The sequence below is a fragment of the Ostrinia nubilalis genome, chromosome 11 (assembly GCF_963855985.1).
Source record: "Ostrinia nubilalis chromosome 11, ilOstNubi1.1, whole genome shotgun sequence".
Lineage (NCBI taxonomy): Eukaryota > Metazoa > Arthropoda > Insecta > Lepidoptera > Crambidae > Ostrinia > Ostrinia nubilalis.
This window is the reverse complement of record NC_087098.1, coordinates 16,183,628-16,204,589: the sequence shown is the minus strand read 5'-3', so window position 1 is coordinate 16,204,589 and position 20,962 is coordinate 16,183,628. Positions and strand designations below refer to the sequence as shown.

At 40.8% G+C, this 20,962-nt stretch overlaps 2 protein-coding genes across 2 annotated transcripts; both read right to left on the bottom strand.

Moving 5' to 3' along the window:
* Nucleotides 1–548: 548 nt before the first annotated feature.
* On the bottom strand, nt 549–19,504 carry LOC135076002 (cytosol aminopeptidase-like). Its single transcript, XM_063970448.1, has 12 exons — nt 19,280–19,504; nt 18,556–18,665; nt 16,916–17,051; nt 16,104–16,231; nt 14,513–14,687; nt 13,032–13,234; nt 9,509–9,614; nt 7,621–7,728; nt 6,920–7,025; nt 4,363–4,512; nt 3,165–3,238; nt 549–737 (listed from the first exon to the last, which is right to left on the bottom strand). The coding sequence occupies exons 1-12, from the start codon at nt 19,439–19,441 to the stop codon at nt 549–551; spliced, it is 1,647 nt and encodes a 548-aa protein (XP_063826518.1). The 5' UTR covers nt 19,442–19,504.
* A 279-nt stretch (nt 19,505–19,783) lies between these two features.
* Nucleotides 19,784–20,681, bottom strand: LOC135076372 (alpha-ketoglutarate-dependent dioxygenase alkB homolog 6). Its single transcript, XM_063970863.1, has 2 exons — nt 20,531–20,681; nt 19,784–20,438 (listed from the first exon to the last, which is right to left on the bottom strand). Exons 1-2 carry the CDS (start codon nt 20,576–20,578, stop codon nt 19,794–19,796), a joined length of 693 nt encoding a protein of 230 aa, XP_063826933.1. The 5' UTR covers nt 20,579–20,681; the 3' UTR covers nt 19,784–19,793.
* Between the last annotated feature and the right edge of the window lie 281 nt (nt 20,682–20,962).

The window sequence follows — 20,962 nt, the reverse complement described above, 5'->3', positions numbered from 1 at the left end:
GAACTAAAAAGTTCATTAATCCCCGTTACATTAGGATTTTATTTTGACCGTAATGAGATGATGAACAAAAAGTTCACTTATCCCCGTTGACGGGGATTGTCAATGGGGAATAGTGGAATAACCCGGAGAAAGTAATCGAACACCATTACTTGGCCAACGCCAACTGACAACGCCTTGTGGCGGAGTTTTGGGCTGACACTGTAGGTTTGTTTTCGACACGAAAAGAAGAAGAAGAACTTGGCCAATAGACATGTTGACACCACCAATCAATTGACGTACTTTTTAAAACTGTCAAAACGAAACTCTCCCATATATTTTGTATGGCACCACAAGCAAGTGACGAAGCACGATTTTATCAACTCAATTAAACTACTTTTTTCAATTACAATGCGATCAAAAATCGTAATTTACAGGTAATTTAAAATTAATTAATTTTTTAAGACCAGAATGAAGGGTCTTTTTATAAAAGTTGTGGTTTCGAATTATTGGAGTATGGTGTCGAACTGTCTATTTCCCGCTGTGTACTCGTTGCCATTTGGTTTGTGCACTCAAGCCTCGGCCGGCTGGCTCGGCTTGTCCTTGTCCCGGCAGGCGTCGGCCACGTGCTGTAGCGCGAGCGCGAGAGTGCGCGCGGGCCGGCCCGTCATGCGGCGCGCGCGCAAGTAGGCCGGCGCGCCGTGCGCCACCTTGCCCACGCCCGTGATGTCCAGGTGCAACCAGTCCGAGCACACGAAGTTCTGGAAACGAAGAACGTGAACACTGGATACTTTCCTAAATCCTTTGCCACACTAAATGCAGAGTAATAATACAAATGAGTAGGTCATCTTCATAGAAACGCCGCGGTTTGTATGTGAGCGCGCCAACTCGTATGCGGCGCGCACGTACACACTGACAAAATTTAGCGGGGAGCCAGTCGTGGTTGCGCCGAATTTTGATTTTGTCAGTGTGTGCTTGCGCGCCGCATACGTATATTGGCGCGCTCACATACAAACCGCGCTCGATGCGTTTCTATGAAGATGACCTACTCATTTGTATTGTATTTACTCTGCTAAATGGCAACCCGAATCTTCCGCCAATACAAGCTATTTATTGCTTATTTATAAATGACTACTAAAAGATTTATTCACGGCTACATTACGCTGTCGCCGCTTCGATTATACTTAACTATATTAGCGGAAGACTGCGATGGCACTTCTGTCAAATGTGGCAAAGGCCACTATTGTATCTTCAAGTTGCAAGCCGACTACACGCAGCAGCACCAGGCGACACTAGTGGTTTCTATGTATTTCTATGAAACAGAGGCGGCGTAAGGCGTAGGCGACGTGGGCCACCGCCTACGGCCTCGCGGAACAAGGGGCCTCGCGCATCAAAAATTTTGAATAAATGTATACAAGGTGGAGATGACAATATCACAATACGACAATAAATGCAAACATTGACTATTAAATAAAAATTCTTGATAGCTAAACAATGTAGTTAAAAAAATATATTTTTTTCCAAACAAATTCAGCCATAATCAGACACAAAATTAAGCAACAACACGGTTTTAAGTGACGAACATTATTCTTTGGCGCAATATTCCTTTAAAAATAATCACTGAATCAAGAAATCAGAAACTAGTCAATGAATAGACCGTTGACCCGTTTTTTTTTTTATATAAAATCCGTCTTCAGGTTGCCACAGAAAAAGGCCTCGCGAAATCTGTCTTGCCCACATCAAATTTAGGTCTTGCCCCGCCACTGCTATGAAATACCTTCGTAGCTCACGACTCGTCCGAAGGTATTATTTCATAGAAACACATGCACCATCATTTTCGCGTGTATTTGAAAAGCACAAGTTCAGATTGTTAAATTACATAACAGAATTATTAAAGGTAGGTAGAATACGTAACAGATAAATAAACCCAAGTACCTACACACCTATATTAAAAATAATGTGGGTAGTATTAAAAAAAATAGAATTCATTATAGCCTGACCAGGAACATAAAAACCCTGGCATAGAGGCGCCTCAATTGCATTTGATAGTGCAACACTGAGTACAGTCGTACATGTGTTAAATTAATAGGCTAAATTTATGTATCAGGATTCAGGATTACGGGCTAATTTGATATTTTCATAAATTACCGAAAAAATATTATTAAAGGTAACCTGGTTTAAATAAATTAAATGAAACCATCAATCGAGCTAGTAGGATTTATTTTATTATTCATCAATAATCAAATTCAGAACTTGAATATTCAACTGCAATGTCTGCTCATGAACGCTTCAAACTCGGTACTTCTTTCCCAATTCCATAAAATTCAAAACTTAGAAAGTGACAAAAAACTTTAAAATAGGTAGTTGAAACAGACTACAGCTAATTTTCATAGTGGACTGTACTATACGATAAACATGTCAGTCAATTTGACAACCTTTGTCGGAAACATTATTCAATGAAAATATTGTCCGAACCGTTAGTATTTCTCTTCGACAAATACATTAACACATTGTGAACCACTTTTCTTTCACGACTATAAAAATATTTTAGCAATTTAATTCACAAAATCAATTGCACACATTTAAAATAAAGTTTGTTTACACTTTGACAACAATAGACTGACATGCAAGGTGACATGTCAATGAAGTTTTCAGTTACTGTTGCCATTAAAAGAAATTAGTACCATTAGTTTTCCGCAACATGGCGAGGGTTTTTATGTTCCTGGTCAGGCTATACACACTACTAATAGGTAGGTAGGCCTAAACTCGTTTTCACACAAAGTTCTATTAAAAGCAAGGCCTCATTTCGGAAAACTTCGGACGGTTTTCCCTTTCATTAATGTGCAAATGAAAGGAATGCCCGTTTGTGACATTAGGCCCGAAAGTTGGGCAAAGTGGGCCAGATAATAGTCTGCATAATTTGGGCGAAGTGCAGCGCGTCCCGCCCCGCGGGCTGCGATCAATATTCCGAGCTCGCCCGGGATGCATGCTCGTTACGTCGGTTAAGGCAACGACTTCAGAATATCTAAGTTGTTTCGCTCTTCATTTACACTTAAGTGGTAATGACTTGGATTTGGATGAGATTAGATTGGAGGATTTGATTTGGACAAACGAGTTGGTAGATTTCATTCATCACCTATTTGAGATCTACCTGGAAAAGTTGATTGCTTTAAAAAATATTTTCTTACCTTGAGGAAGGCAGCGCCGATGCAAGGAGTAGCTTTGCCGGAGCCTTTGTTTCTCAGGTCGACAGATGGGTCGTCTGCAATAAACTTATTGTTGAGAAGGGTAGGCAAGCGAAGTTTTTTTTCTTTGAATGGAATCGGACACCAACTGCACAAGTCAATTGAGAAACATTTTATGAGCTGTCAAAATGTTACACCAGACTTGTAGAAATACCCACTTTCGAAGCCACTTTTGATTTGTTTTTAAGTCAACTAACTAATCGAATGACTAAATAACAATCGGATCGGAATCAGACTTAATTTATGTCGAATTGTTGTTTTTGATTTATTTTGAAGTAATGAGGGTTTTCGCGAATGAAAAATCCGCCAGATGGCAATACGTAGACGCGAGGTCCAAATGCTGCATGATTGGTTATTTTTGACATGACATTGACAGATATGTCAAAATCCACCAAACACGCAGCAGTCAGACCTCACATCCATGTCCCGCCATTTAGCGGATCTTTCATTCGCGAAAACCCTCATTATTTATGAATACTTTTAATTCGTTTCCAAACATATTATTACGGGTGGGCGAATGCCAGCGTAATTACTCCCAATTGCCACTAGTGGCAAATGGGAAAATACTAATATTGTGAATTCATGTAAGATTAATAATTCACTCATGTTTGAAAAAACATTACATAATTTCAGTATTCACTACGCGAAGACCTTGAGGGACATAAAATATGTTCAACCTAGTACAGATTTAAGGTTCGTGTAAAATATGACCAAGTATATTTATTATTAACTAGCGGCCGCCCGCGACTTCGTACGCGTGGACCCCGTTTTACCCTTAGGGGTGAAGTTTCGAGTTTTTTAGGGTTTACCCGGAAATTATTCAAACTTTTCTCGCTGTAAAAACCATCCTTGGACTTCAACAAACATTTTAAAAAAAGAATTGGTAAAATTGGTCCAGGCGTTGTTGAGTTATGCGCTTACCAACACATTTTGCGATTCATTTTTATATTATAGATTGGTAGGGCTGGAAAGTCTTCTCAGACACTTTCTTGTGGTTGCCTGACGAGGTATACAGTGGGATGTTCGATATCATTTCCGAGGGTAGTTCTCGTACCGATGTGCCTCCGTTTCTCACGGACACTGAGAATAAGAGACATTTGTGATGGCGTCTATCCAGTGGAAGGGTCTGAAGGGTACATACTGGTGATCTGCCGCTGGTAGTAGGACCACAGCGGGAAGCGCCAGGGCCGGTCGCCGGTGAGCGCGCCGGCGCGCTGCAGGCAGGCCCAGGCGCGCGCGCTGTTGCTGAAGCAGCCGAACGCGCCGCCGCCCGTCGCCAGCAGCACGCCGTCTGGACAAGCACAAACATACATCTATATAGGGGAGAGTTCGGTATATTGTACCGCCGGGTAAATTGTACCACCCTCATATTTCGTAAAGTATTTATTGAATGTCTGTAACTGCAACACTCAGCGATACACAACTAAAATCAATTAATATCGGCCATGTGGTTTTTGCCGTGACAACAAACACGTGTGTTTTATTTTGAAAAGTATTTTTTCATTGTTTTCAAGTAACTTTTGACACTACATGTTTAGTTTGTAATTTTGTTAAATTTAATCACAGGGTGTTTCTAATATATTATTTAGAAGCGTAAATTAGTGTGGATTACAATTATTTGAAACATTTTTCGGTACTTATAAGCTATATTTTTTTCCGATTTTTTAAAAGCACTATCACCTAGTCGGCTAAATTGTACCACATCAAGTTGTATGGAACCTTACCAAAGGATTTTGAATTTTTTTTAGTAAATCATATTTTGAAGTTATAATAGCGTAGTTATGTTTGACTAACAATAAATGAAAGCAAAAGACTGGCAAAGTAGATTAGGTACAAGTGTGCGTTACGATAATTGGAATTACAAAACTTGTACTCAAAATCGCGATAACGTGTAAAACAATATCGATTGTCTATGTTATTAACTACTGTTCCTTTTCGTTTCCTAATTTGTTAAGAATGTATCGTATAATATTTTGCCATAGTTTTTTTATAGGCTTGAAATTTATTGAAATCCAATTTAGTAACCCTGTGGTACAAATTATCGAACCGGTTGGCTAAATTGGACCGAAGCTCTGAACTCGTACTTTGTTGATTTGTGCTAAATGTACAACAATCATGTTAATTAATACTTATGAAATAGTAAGTTGAATAATGTATCTTTTATTATATACCATGGACATTAGCAAAAACAAAAGAAAAGTATGTGTAAAATGGTATTGAAAAAAACTGGTCCAAATTGGCGGACTCTCCCTTAATACTAGCGGCCGCCCGCGACTTCGTACGCGTGGATCCTGTTTTACCCCCTTTTCCCGAATTTTCTTTGCTATAAACCTCACGGAGCCCGAGACCTTTCCAACGAATGCAAAACCGTGGAAATCGGTTCGTGCGTTCTGGAGTTATAGCGTCAGGGAGGAAAACCCGACTTATTTTTATATAGTAGAATAGAAGAAGAAGATAAAAGAAAGTCGTGTTAGTTACTCCACTTATAACTCAAGAACGGCTGAACCGATTTAGCTGAAAATTGTCAGGGAGGTAGTTTAGAGCCAGGAGAAGGACATAGGATACTTTTTGTCCCGTTCGAAATAAAAAAAAGTCTGCTTATTTATTGCCATTAAGGCGGAACAAAGTTCGCCGGGTCAGCTAGTTTATTTTAAAGTAAAAGTGCTTTTTAGCCTACTTGCATAAATAAATGAGTCTTTTTAGCCTACTTGCATAAACAAATGAGTTTTAAGTTTTTAAAAGACTTGATAAAATATTTTTCACTGAATATATCAGAGTGGTAAAAAACACATCCCTGGATTAGTTTATCAAAAAAATTATTGGAAACATTACTGGATTTGGTTTATTCCCGTTGTCCCCCATCAGGCTTGTCCCCACTGATGAGAATTTAATTAAAATTTATTATTTTTTTATTCCCATTGTCCCCACCGGCTGAAGGAGTGGGGGACAACGGGAATTAAAAAAATAATTAATTATTTAATTGAAATCTCGTTGTCTCCACCCACTGGTGGAGCGACACGAGCCCGATGGAGACAACGGGAATAAATTAAAGACATAAAATTTCGTCGTCGCCTACGAGTGGTCTACTAGCAATGGGCTCTATCTAGAACTAGATATTTGGAATATTACAAATCTCTATAGCAAACTGACCCCACCTACAAGGTGGACCGATGACATCATAAAGGTAGCAGGAAAGCGCTGGACGCAGGCCGCTACCAACTAAGTAACATGGAAAGCATTGGGGGAGGCCTATGTTCAGCAGTGGACGTCCTGTGGCTAAGATGATGATGATGATAGCTAAGGGAGATTCAAGTATTACGTAACGCAATTTTTGAAGATTTTAGACTCCCCCTCCCCCCCTTGTAACGGACCGTAACGTTTTTCTGTACCCCCCCTCCCCCTCTAAACGTTACGTAACACTCAAGTGACCATTTTTACCCTAAAGGTTTGCCAACTTGCGAGAATAAAATACATGAAAAATGACTATAATACAATCGAAGGCTTCCCCGTAAAACGTAAACGAAAAATGTTGCCAATTTGGGAGTTTTAATTCCCTAAATTTTTATTAAAAAAAAGAAACAATGTTACGTAACGTCTTGTAAGAAAGACCCCCTCCCGCCCCTGTAACGCATTGTAACGTTTTACGAGACCCTCCCCCCAAATTGCGTTACGTAATACTAGAATGCTCCCTAACTGACGTGTGAGCGTGGCGACGTCGACGACGAGCGCGGGCCGGTGCAGCGCCTGCCCGTACACCAGCGCGTCCGCCAGCATCAGCCGGCCCTCCATGTCCGTGTCCTCGATCTAAACAAACATACACCTGTTAGGTACGGCGGCGAAAAATTAACATTGTATTTTACGTGGGTTAAATAGGGTCGATATTGGAACTAATGCATAGACTGGAGCGGTTTTCACTAAAGCGAGAGAAGATATGTGCTTAAATACCAATAACGGTTTAATTAATAATTAAAATTTATTAAAACTTTCTATTCCCACTATCGCCACTCCACCAGCCGGTGGGGATAGTGGGAATAAAAAAAATAACCTATCAAATTTCCGAAGCAAAACGGAGAGGTGATGTGGAAATAACAAAATAGGACTGTTTATTCAAAAACAACTCTCCTCGAGTCTCCTCCTCACTTTGGCGGAATCCGGGACTAAGACTGATGTGCTAGTGGTTCTACTTCGAGTAGCCAATTTGCCTTCGGCATTTCATGAAACAAACACTGTTACTCAAAGGGAAGAAAAAATGTGGCATTCAGTAACAGTGTTACTAATCGGTAATTTTTTTACCAATGGGTAACAGTGTTACACAAAATGGTGTGACTCAACGGGAACAAACGAAAAACGTCGTTCCGGTAGTCAACTGTATTCTACATTCATGACATATCCCGGGTACCTGTATGGAGAGCCCGTTGAGCGCGCGCACGACGTCGCCCACCTTCATGCACTGCCCGCTCACCATGTTCTCACACAACGGTATGCACGCACACACGTTGATCGGCACCTGCGACGACAATATTAGAAGCCACGATAGCCGATCGGTGAAGGGGTCGGACTGGCCGACTCGTGATCCGGGGAACGCGGGTTCGGTCCCCGCCGCCGCTCGACTATTGTGGTGAGCTCACTCGTGACACAAGCATATTTAGCTTAATACGAGGGGCTAACGGGAGTATTAGTAATTTGTGTAATAACAAATTACTAATAATCTTTAAAAAAAAAAAAAACTATATACAATATGTAACAAAAACACCGTCCGATCCGAAAGGGTCATAAAGTAGCTTTAACAACATTACCAAAACAAGTATCAAAATTACGTAATTAATAAAAACGATTTTTTTATCGATTTTTAAAGTCAATAAGTTTAGCAATGATTTACCCTACAACGGGGTAATTTTCAAAAAGCGTTAACACTCTGTCGCCGCGCGCCTTTCTTTAAGACGCTGGGGGTCATGACCTTATGACGTCGCTACGCGTGCCGGCGCATCTCTACCCCTCCCGCGTACCCTCTACACTGCCGTTCGGATTGCCATGTAAGCTTTTTTATTTTTGTAAATTTTGTATTTATTTTTCATGGGGTATTTTTTTAATAATATTTTATGAAAATTATTACACAAATGGAATCTTAACTCGATACCTATTAACACCTTAATGGATCGGACGGTGTTTCCGTTACATATTGTATATTTCTACATTCATAAAAAAACTATTGTCTACTCACGGACATTGCCCGCAGGCGGCGTGACCGGAGGGAGCGGCGAGCGTTCGGCGAACGAACGAGCAATATTCGGTTCGGTCGAGAGCGAACATCTAAAAAGACGATCCTGACGCACTCTCTTCAACGACTTTGCACTAAACAGTCTCAATATCATTGTAAATAAATACCGAATAGACAATTAATTTTATACAGTCCACTCTTTTCATTTATTAACTTCCACTACACTCACTATCGAAGTAACAACTATCGTAAACAGCCCGGTCGTAATTACCAATGCATTTCATTAACCCGGTTGCTCTGAACACTTTTTAACCTACAACAAGGAAGCTCTTGGCATCTCATCTGATTAAAAGTGGTAACTTCTTTTAGGCTTTAAATCTGTCAAACTCCATACAAAAAGCACCGGTTATCGTTATAGTTACGCTCAAAGTTAGGTGGTGCAACTCAGCCTAATTGTATCAATTCCAACGACATGTATTCGCGTTTGCCTCCATATGTGGCTCTTACAAAATTCTTTACGTGTTATTAGTCACTACAACAATTGTTAGGGTTATTCCCAGTTTCCCCCTCAATTATAAAATCAAATTCCCATTTGCCCCCATAGAAGGTGACAACTGATACATATTATATCAACTTAGACACTACAAAATTTTCTTGCAGTTGATATAAATATACGTGAGAGTACTGGTTTAACTCTTCCTAGTTGCCCCGCTCTGGTGGCCGATGGGATTCTACGAGGCTACTGCAATTTCTGTGTAGCCAGGATCTACGGCTTGAACGCCAATAAAAACACAACCAGTGAAGGACAAGTAGGTCATCTTTATAGAAACGCACGGGCGCGGTTTGTATGTGAGCGCGCCAACACGTATGCGGCGCGAACGCACACACTGACAAAATTTAGCGTGGAGCCAGTCGTGGTTGCGCCGAATTATGTCAGTGTGTGCGTGCGCGCCGCATACGTATATTGGCGCGCTCACATACAAACCGCGCTCAGTGCGTTTCTATGAAGATGACCTACTCATTTGTATTTACTCTGTCCGCAACGAAAGGGGACGGGAAGGGTCCATACCTTGAGTTGCGCGAGCGTCTTGATGGCGGCGAGCGCGACGGCGGCGCCCGCCATACTGCCGCGATTCTCCGTCATGCTCGAGCAGGACTTCAGGCACAGCCCGCCGCTGCAATGTCACACGGTGTTATATAGCCCGACCAGGAACATAAAAACCCTCGCCATGTTGCGGAAAACTAATGGTACTAATTTCTTTTAATGGCAACAGTAACTGAAAACTTCATTGACTTGTCACCTTGCATGTCAGTCTATTGCTGTCAAAGTGTAAACAAACTTTATTTTAAATGTGTGCAATTGATTTTGTGAATTAAATTGCTAAAATCTTTTTAAAGTCGTGAAAGAAAAGTGGTTCACAATGTGTTAAAGTATTTGTCGAAGAGAAATACTAAGGGTTCGGACAATATTTTCATTGAATAATGTTTCCGACAAAGGTTGTCAAATTGACTGACATGTTTATCGTATAGTACAGTCCACTATGAAAATTAGCTGTGGTTTGTTTCAACTACCTATTTTAAAGTTTTTTGTCACTTTCTAATTGTTGAATTTTATGGAATTGTGAAAGAAGTACCGAGTTTGATGCATTCATGAGCAGACATTGTAGTTGAATATTCAAGTTCTGAATTTGATTATTGATGAATAATAAACTAAATCCTACTAGCTCGATTGATGGTTTCATTTAATTTATTTAAAGCAGGTTACCTATAATAATATTTTTTCGTTAATTTATGAAAATATCAAATTAGTCCGTAATCCAGATACATAAAGTTAGCCTATTAATTGAGAATGTTACTAGGTATGCAAAATCACTTGAAACCTATGTTACAGTTAAGCTTTTACATTTACAAATACATTAGTTTTTATTTCATTCAAAAATACCCAGTAGTTATGATTTTATAGGCATTCAAAGTTCGCTTAAATATTGAGTCCCGCCGACGGTCACGTGACCCCGTGTGACGTACATTCACAGCGTCCGCTCACTAGAAAACGGATATAAACATACTTAAATATATTTTTTTTTGTAAATACAAACTTATTATACATATTAACACCCAGACCCATCACAGAAATTAAAATTGAATCAAACCCAAACTTGATGTGATTGTGTCGTTTTATTGCGAATTACCTTCCAGCTCCATCATTAGACCCCGATTACTATATAGAATTAAAATACTCATCAATACAAAACGAACGAGCCCAAACTCGATGCATTTAAGTCGTTTTATTATAGAGTTCCTATGGCCACCTTCCAGCTCCATCATCAGATCAGCTCCATGTCATCATAATATTGCATGGTCATCCAAATCACATGTGTTTGCGAAATTTCAGCTTAATCGGTTGCCTGGAAGTGGGTCTTAATTCAGCTTGCAAGATTCCACCCATACAAATATGAGCCAGTCGTTGTAATATGACGTCACGCGCATAAAATGGCGGGACGGCCGCCGCCCGCACTTTTAAAATTCAATATCTTGGAAACTAATTGACGTATCGAAATAATTCTTTCACGTGTATTTTTTATTTTTAACAGAGAATACAGAAAGCTAAAAAACAAAATTAGTGAACATTCTTCATTTAACACAGGTACGACTGTACTCAGTGTTGCACTATCAAATGCAATTGAGGCGCCTCTATGCCAGGGTTTTTATGTTCCTGGTCAGGCTATACATGCGTTTAGAAAAGATCATCAATTGAGTATCTTACTCGTAGTCTGAATTAAAGCGATAAGTATATTGAAATTCCATCATGTGTCTATGCGGAGGTTCTAAAGTACGAATACAAATTACTGCTGATGCACCTTACTTGATCTTAGCCAAAAGGCCTTAAAAATACTGTCAAGTAATGGCTGATTCGGCTGGTGGACCGGACCGCGGACCGACGACAGTGGCGGCGTAGCATGGGTTGGCACCCGGGGCGATCACACGTCATAAGTCCTAAGGCACCCCCTGGTACCCCCCAGTATTTCGGGGTCACCTACTGATTTGAAGATTGAAAGCACAAAGGAAGAAGTCCTGCATATTCCACGCGCGATCTGATCTGCACTGCTACAGACCACTGCATGTTTAGTGTCACATCTCACCTGTCAAATGTGACTCCCTTGGCGACTATCAATACGGGCGGCTGGCTGTCCTTGGCGCCCTTGTAGACACACTCAAGGAACATGGGCGGCTCGCAGGAGCCTCGCGCGACTGTCATAAAGGCCTGCATATTCTACGCGCGATCTGGTCTGAACTGCTACAGACCACATCTCACATGTCAAATGTGACTCCCTTGGCGACTATCAATACCGGCGGCTGGCTGTCCTTGGCGCCCTTGTAGATACACTCGAGGAACATGGGCGGCTCGCAGGAGCCTCCCGCGAAGAAGTCCTGCATATTCTACGCGCGATCTGATCTTCACTGCTACAAACCACGGTGCCTATTTAGTGTCACATCTCACCTGTCAAATGTGACTCCCTTGGCGACTCTCAATACCGGCGGCTGGCTGTCCTTGGCGCCCTTGTAGATACATACGAGAACATGGGCGGCTCGCAGGATCCTCGCGCGAAGAAGTCCTGCATATTCTACGCGCGATCCGATCTTCACTGCTACAAACCACAATATCTATTTAGTGTCACATCTCACCTGTCAAATGTGACCCCTTTGGCAACAATAAGCACGGGCGGCTGATTATCCTTGGCGCCCTTGTAGATACACTCGAGGAACATGGGCGGCTCGCAGGATCCTCGCGCGAAGAAGTCCTGCATATTCTACGCGCGATCGTGTCTGCACTGCTACAGACCACTGCATGTTTAGTGTCACATCTCACCTGTCAAATGTGACTCCCTTGGCAACAATAAGCACGGGCGGCTGGCTGTCCTTGGCGCCCTTGTAGATACATTCGAGGAACATGGGCGGCTCGCAGGAGCCTCGCGCGACGGCCATGAAGTCCTGCATATTCTACGCGCGATCTGATCTGAACTGCTACAGACCACATCTCACCTGTCAAATGTGACTCCCTTGGCGACTATCAATACCGGCGGCTGGCTGTCCTTGGCGCCCTTGTAGATGCACTCGAGGAACATGGGCGGCTCGCAGGAGCCTCGCGCGAATGTCATGAAGTCCTGCATATTCTACGCGCGATCTGATCTTCACTGCTACAAACCACGGTATCTATTTAGTGTCACATCTCACCTGTCAAATGTGACTCCCTTGGCAACAATAAGCACGGGCGGCTGATTATCCTTGGCGCCCTTGTAGATACACTCGAGGAACATGGGCGGCTCGCAGGAGCCTCGCGCGACTATCATGAAGTCCTGCATATTCTACGCGCGATCTGGTCTGAACTGCTACAGACCACATCTCACCTGTCAAATGTGACCCCTTTGGCGACTATCAATACCGGTGGCTGGCTGTCCTTGGCGCCCTTGTAGATACATTCGAGGAACATGGGCGGCTCGCAGGATCCTCGCGCGAAGAAGTCCTGCATATTCTACGCGCGATCTGATCTTCACTGCTACAAACCACGGTATCTATTTAGTGTCACATCTCACCTGTCAAATGTGACTCCCTTGGCAACAATAAGCACGGGCGGCTGATTATCCTTGGCGCCCTTGTAGATACATTCGAGGAACATGGGCGGCTCGCAGGAGCCTCGCGCGACGGCCATGAAGGCTTGCATGTTCTGTGCCGTGATCCAGTCGCGATCGTGCGCTTGTACATGCACTCCAAGCGGGCATAGTACGTCTAGGGCGGCCTGAGGACAAATGTTAGGGTCTTTGACCACATCGATAAACGTAATGGACATAGAACAAAATGTAGCAAGCTGAAATTATGGGCCCGGTTATAATTATGTGTTGCAGAATCGATAAAAGCAAGTTACATAAGACCAAGTATCTATAAATATGATGCAACCCGTCTGCTCAATAGAAAACGACCCCAAAAAGATATCTGGCAATGGTGCTTTGTAGCGCTTCTTGGGTTTAGGGGTCATCCATAAAGTACGTCACACGAAAAGAGGGGGGGAGGGGGTTGACAAAGTGTGACATGGTGTGACAAGGGGTGGGAGGGGTCCTAAGTTTCGTGACATCACATTTCAAATATTTGATATAATGTTGATTTCATAAAAAAAGTACTTAATTTAAATGGAATTAAAAGTAATTTCGGAACTGCTGTTAATTTAATAATTTTTCGATGTGAAATTGCAAAACATGTGACGTCACACTAGGGAGGGGGGGGTCTCAGAAATGTGACCACCTGTGACAAGGACGGAGGGGGGGTCAAAAAATCATGAAATTCGTGTGACGTACTTTATGGATGGCCCCTTATACCTTTTTCATCAAAATCAGACCAAGCAGGACCGACCGCCATCTCGCGAGTCTATTAAAGTATTTTTCACGTGTTTTTAGATCCAATTAATATTTAATTGTAGATAATTCTATAGTTCTCATCTAAGGAAAAAAAATCGAATGTTGATTTTCTAGCGTGAAATACTTATATATCGATTTAGAGTTCATAAATATTAATATAATATTGTCTCGAAGCAGAGGTAGGGTTAATACTGGGACGTGTAAGTGTTTTTAAAAGCCTACTTGCACAAATAAATGAGTTATTATGAAGTTTTAGTTTATACCTCATTTTAAGCCTTGTTACTATTTTTTGATACCATAAATTGCCTGAATTTATGTTGCCAGTCCTCAAAGTAAAGATATCAATACTTAAAAAGGCTACTGCCACACAAGCTATGCTTAGTGCTTAGTGCCTTAGCCACTAGTTATAAGAATATTTTGTATTAAGATTTATTGGCAATAAACATTTTATTTATTACTAGCTGACCCGGCGAACTCTGTTCCGCCTTAAAGGCAATAAATAAGCCATTGCAATTTTTCCTCATTTGCTCCTTACTTACCCTGGACTACGATAAACATTTTAAAACCAAAATCAGCTCAATCGGCCCAGCCGTTCTCGAGTTTTAATCAGACTAACGAACAGCAATTCATTTTTATTTATATAGATAGATAGATAGATAGTTTACCTGCGCGAGGTCGACGGGCGTCATGTTGTTGGCGGGCATGTCTGCGAGGTAGCGCGCCCAGTTCTGCGCGCGCGCTCGCAGCGAGCCCTCGCGCCAGAGACCCGCGCCTTCCGTGCCATACAGGGAGACCTTGCACTCGGGCGCGCGGTCGCCGCACGACTTGAACTCTTGGAACCTGCAGCAGACGTTTTATTTAATAATAATTGACTATGAACCAGGCAGGTGTCCCGTAGTCTCCATCTATAGATAGATAGATAAAACGTTTATTTGCATAACAGAAACACACATTACAAACAGAAAGTACCAAAAATAGGATAAAATAGTACCCTCGGGACAATATGACATGGTATGGTAAGACAGAAATAAAAAGAAAAAAATCATTATGACATACAATATAGGTACACACTTTATACAGAAATGTGTGTCGCAGCAATGCAAAACGGCAATAGCTCAGTAATTGGTTTACTTAAAAGCAAACTACTGATTTTCAGCTATAGCCTAAGGACGAAAGAACGCGCGTAACACGTCAACGTGACGGTTGGGGTGTGGTGAGTTTAAGTACATAAATATAACTAAATAGATTAAGATATTTATGATAAAGAGGAAAGGAGAAAATACACTGATAAAAATAATATAAAAATAAAAATTATGAAAATTATGCCAGGGTTCAACAAAACAACCACGCATGAAACCACTGGACCAGATCAGAAACCACTACCAAGGCGCAATCAGGTTACAGGTTTTTGCGACTCCAATAATGCAGATTTAAGCAGAGTAACCATAGCCCAGTAACCAGTCCATCCATCCCTCATCCATAACCCTAGTCCATTCTCCAATAACTGCAATAGCTCCTGTGCACAAGCTGAGGATGGTCTCTGGCTACATCCCATGATATAGTCAGAGACTAGATCCAGCATGTGCACCACTTTCACTTTTGTCGATTATTTTGCGCTTAAAACGGCCTCTACGTGTTGGATCTGTATCCCTACGCAAGCCTTATAAAGGACCGGGCCACTTTTGACCCGTGATCTCCAAAGCGTACAAACATAATAATAATAAATATTTTATTTCCAAAAAGATAAGATAATACATATTCTTGACTAAATAACAATGTACTTAAACTATTAACCTATTTAAATATTTGCCAGTGAGATTTGTTTAGGATAAGTAACATATTATTTTAAAATGGAATTTCAAGTGTAAAACTAATAATATAATTTAAATAAAACTCATTTAAATGAGTGTTCTGGTCAAACGGTAAAATAATTTTCGTGCATTTTAATAATTTCCAGTTGCCCCTGTTGTAGCCGCGCGACGGGGGGCAGTTGGGAATTAAAAAAATTCTTTAAGTAAATTAATTCCCATTTGCCCCCAGTTGCAACGGGAGAACCTTGGGGGAGGCCTCTGTCCAGCAGTGGACGTAATTTGGCTGAAACAAAGTATTTTAAAGTCCGGTCGCCGAGCAGATAGAATTTCGCACACTCACTGCGGCCGCCCGTCGTACAGTCGCGACTAAGGATGGGTAGCTTGGGGGTCATTGGACGAAATTCTACGTGCTCACAGACCGGGCTTTAGTAATAACAGCCCTCACCTCCAGGCGGCGAGTTCAGCGGCCTCGGCGGCGGCGTCGGGCGCGCCGGCCGCGTCCACGTGAACCTCGCCGCAGCCGCGCTTTTGTAAAGCGCGCACCGCTGCGCCCACGCCCACGCGAACATTCTCCTGATACAAAGATAAATAATTGAGCATAAAATTAAGGTTTCATTTCGAATTTTTGACAAGAGTTCATTTCTTGCACCGACCAGCCGATATGTTATCCCGAAATGGTGGCAACTACAGAGTTTTATAAAAAAAAACTGTGCTAAACGTAGATATGTATTATCCATATCTGTGGAGCCAAACTTAAGAAGACAGGTTAATGGATGACCATGTAGACAGAACAAATACCTTACTAAAAGTACCAATTTTTTTTAATGCATAACAAGGCAGGTATTTCACCACAATCGCACCTGATGTTAAGTGGGATGCAGTCTAGGACCAATGTTTCAGAACGCCACTCTTGTAGCGGAGTTTTTGGGCTGACACTGTATAAGATTGTTGTCGAAACGACAGGAAGAAGAATGTTTCAGAGATATGATTATTTTTTCATATTATTATACATAAATTCCCTGTTTTGTTGTTGTGTGTATAATAATCAAATATGAAAAAAGAATCCATATCTGTGAAACGGTGATACTTTTATAAAGGGTTTTTTTTTTCTAAAATTAATCATGTTCTCCTTAAGTTTGTCACAGTTTTTATGGGACAACCTGTATATGGGGCGTGAAAAAGTGCCCTGAAAAATACTGAAAAACACTGGTGTTACAAAAGAAATAAATACTAATATAATTTGATATTTGAATGTACCCTGGTCAAGTCGAGCTGCTCCAGCTCGTCGAAGCCGGGCTCGCGCGGGCCCAGCGACGCCAGCGCCGCCGCGCCGTACTCCGGCAGAAGACCTGTCACCACAAACGCCTTGCCGGGCTTCAGCTCGCACGACAGCCTGAAGAGATACGATTGCTTTTAAATTCAAATTAAATTCAAATTCATTTATTTGCACAGGAACATGGTACAATACAGATGTCAGATAAAAACAATCAGGTTCAACATGTTTCGTCTACAAGACATGCAAAAATTTCATAGTCAATTACTTAATAGTTTTATCAAATCATGCATTTTACATAATATTATAAATAATCCGTTTTTATTAGGCCATTTCATAATTCATAGTCAATAATAATAATAAATTTATAATTACGGCATGCGAAATCCATGTACGAGTATGTATCAACAGCACTTTTGAAATTAACAATAGTCCATAATTAATTGTCAATATTATTTTATATAATGTCAAATGCCCCAAATAAATTCAATACATGTCATTATTTATGTTTACATTTCATTTATAATTTAAAAATTCCGTAACAGAATAAAAGCATTTCTCTGCTAGCCAATTTTTCAATCTGTTTTTAAATAGATTTATAGGTAAATCAGAAATGTTAACAGGTATCTGGTTTTATCATACTCCATGCACAATCGACAACAACAGATTATAAATTGCTTTTTAACACCGCCAAACTAGTTTTTCCTGATTAACTCGAAAGTAAACTGGCAGAGAATGCCTTTATGGCATTGAGTTCGCTTGACTGCAAAATAGCACGTAAGTTTGCATCTGTATTAGATGCCTGATGTTTAGCTCTGTACTGTACCGACGACTAGGCAAACATAGTAAAGCCTGGTCCGTGAGCATGTAGAATCCCGTCCAATGACCCCAAGCTGCCCATCCTTGTCGCTCGCACGTAATTATGTCTCTGTCGCGCTCGCACACTCACTGCGGGCGCGCGTCGAACAGTCGCGACAGCAATATAATTACGCGCGAGCGATAAGGGTAGCTTGGGGTCATTGGACGGGATTCTACGTGCTCACGGACCAGGCTTTAGTGTAAGACGCCTCTGCTTGATGAACCAAAAACCTTACCTTTTTTTATTTAAACACCACCATGTGGGCTAACTATGGATAATGAAAGATAGAACACTATTACACCATGCAAGACAAGAAAAGGAAAAGAATAAAATATACAAAAGATACGGCAATTTAGGCGATCGTAACTCTATAAAGCGATCTTCCAGACAACCCAGACGACAGTTGTGAAGAATAGGTAAAAAGGGAAGTAATACAATAGGCCAGTTTCCTAAAAAAATTTTTTTAGTCCGTCATGTTTAATATCAAAAAATATTGGACACATATATTTTTATTTGTCAATCTAACAAATAAATACATAGTTATGGTGCGTTGAAGTTCCGCACGACGTCACAACGTGCGGCACTTTTATGCACGCATTGACGTCACGGGCCTCTTCTTATGAACTTAGGCGCGCTTTATCTCTTTAAATTTTCATTAGTTTGAAAAAGTGAAAAATACGTGTAGAGTATTTTTTGATAAGTTGACTGACGGACTAATTAAAACTTGCTTTTTGACCCAGGAAACATCCCTATTCCTAGACTTACTCATTCAGATGCTGGCAGAGTTTCCCGCCGCTCTTCTGGTTGACCTCCTGCGCGGCCGCCGTCAGCTCGAACTTGGAGCCGGCCTCGTACACGCCCAGCACCAGGCCTTTCTGAAGCATCAACGAACAACGGATTAGCAAGCTAGTGGCAATGGGCAGGGCACATAGCACGCAGAACTGACGGCCGATGGGGCAGCAAGGTTCTGGAGTGGAGGCCTCGTACCGGAAAGCGCAGCGTAGGACATCCACCCACAAGGTGGACCGACGACCTCAAAGGTAGTGAGAAGGTGCTGGATGCAGGCCGCCGCCAACCGGCCATTGTGGAAATTATTGGGGGAGGCCTATTGTTCAGCAGTGGATGTCCTATGGCTGAAAATGATGATCATGATGATGATGAACGAAAAAACTTAAAGGTTTCTCATTGCCTCATGGATGCTACCTACATATCATTTTGTAAGTTGCTGTGAAGAAACTGCACACCACCTATCTCAGGCATGTGTGTTCATTTTAGTCAAATACCTCCTCCAAGGATTTCCACACAACACAATCAGGTGTGTTTTATGAGGTTTGTATCAATCATCTATCTTAGCATCAATAGTAATGATCCAATGAAAAAATATATAATTTCAATCTAGAATTAGATTCTAGATGTTAAAGTTGGGTCTGTAAAATATTTATAGTTAATCAAATTCAAAATAAAACAAGATAAGGAAATTCAAAATCACCTTGCTGCCATCTAAAGCTTTTTTGTCTGATGTGCACTCCTCTTCATTGGCCGAATCATCCTTCGGTGCTTCATAGCTACAATATCTTTTTGGAATGGCTTTGTAAATTAAACTTTTACCAATGTATCTTCCACTGGAAAACAATTTAGAAAGATTCATCATTAAAAATAAACTCAGAGAAAATTCATGAATACAAATAATTTGTAAATTGTCATAAAGTTTAAGCCAACTGGATTTTTTGGGGGAATAGAAAGATTCGTTCGATTTGAATATGGAAGGCTGAATGCACATTAAAGTTTAAAAATATTCAAACACATGTATCGAACTTTAAACTTCATTAAATTATTAGTATGGTTAGGCATTACCACACAATTGCATTGGGATAGCTGCTCTAATGTTTTGTAAATAAATGAATAGTGAAACAGGTGCAATGATACATGCAATATTTTGATATGTACTTACATTGATATTTTTATTCAGTGAACATACACAAATTGAAACAAATTGTAGGAAATCATCTTTTATTACCAATTTTTAGCTTAAATGTGGTGGTTTTAGGCACATGTCTTATTGTTAAAGATATTCTGGTATCTCTAGGAATAGTGGATCCTGTGGTGTAATTATTAGAACACATATTTAGATTAGCAATTGTGTCATCCAAGTTATCTTCTGTCAGTTCTTCTATACAATGCAGATAATGGCTGAACAGTTCATCTTGTAATATTAACAAACTTCTAGGTTCCAACAGCAAAGAGAATGCATGTGTCATGGAGACATCATTTTCATCATCACCAGGTTCCAGAAACTTCAGCACAATGTGCGATCCGAGCGATATGGTCGTGATTGTTGGGTAAAACAGCGAGCCATCTAAATGAGGCATAATTCCTTGACCTGGTAAGTATTCATTCACCAGCACATGATTAGGTCTCTTGCCATCCATAACGTCCAGGCTATGGATTCGCTCGAGGTAGGTGTCCAACCAAGGAGGAATGGTCTCGGCTATCATTCCCTTGGCGTGTGGAATACCGCCCCAATTCTGCAAGCGTCTATTAGAAAGTTGCGTCCACTTTGGTTTTGGGGCCGAATAAATGTTAGATAGAATACCACTCTCCTCAGCAGCTGAAACGAACTCCGATACATAAAATGCTGATGGTGGTATCTGGAAATAATAAGAGGGTAACTGTAAAACACTAGCTAAACAAGTACATTAACAGTTTAAAATGGAAATAGGTTATGATGGAGGTACTTTACATTAGACACTCGAAAAGTCTCGATATTCGCTATAACTTTATTCGCCATGTGATTTTTTATGAAAATTATATCCTACCACAATTTTTTGTCGATTTGTTTGCAAATAATTATGAAAATTTACGAAAAAACAACAACCAGCTGACGCTTTGACTTTGACACTGACAACATTTTTTTTGACGTAGTAAACGTTTTGTTGTGCTCACTTATGCTCTTTGGTGCTCACTCATACCAAACCAAACCAGGAAATTCAAATTTCTGGTATTTCTTCCAACAATCAATTAGAAATTCAATATCTCACTTGTATACTGTGTGTGATGGAACATTACCTATTTACATAAATTCCTAGTTTTAATGCTTGGTCATAAGTATACAAAGCAATTAAACCAAACGCTGTTGACATTTTCTGCATTCCTATTTGCGTTTAGTTTTACT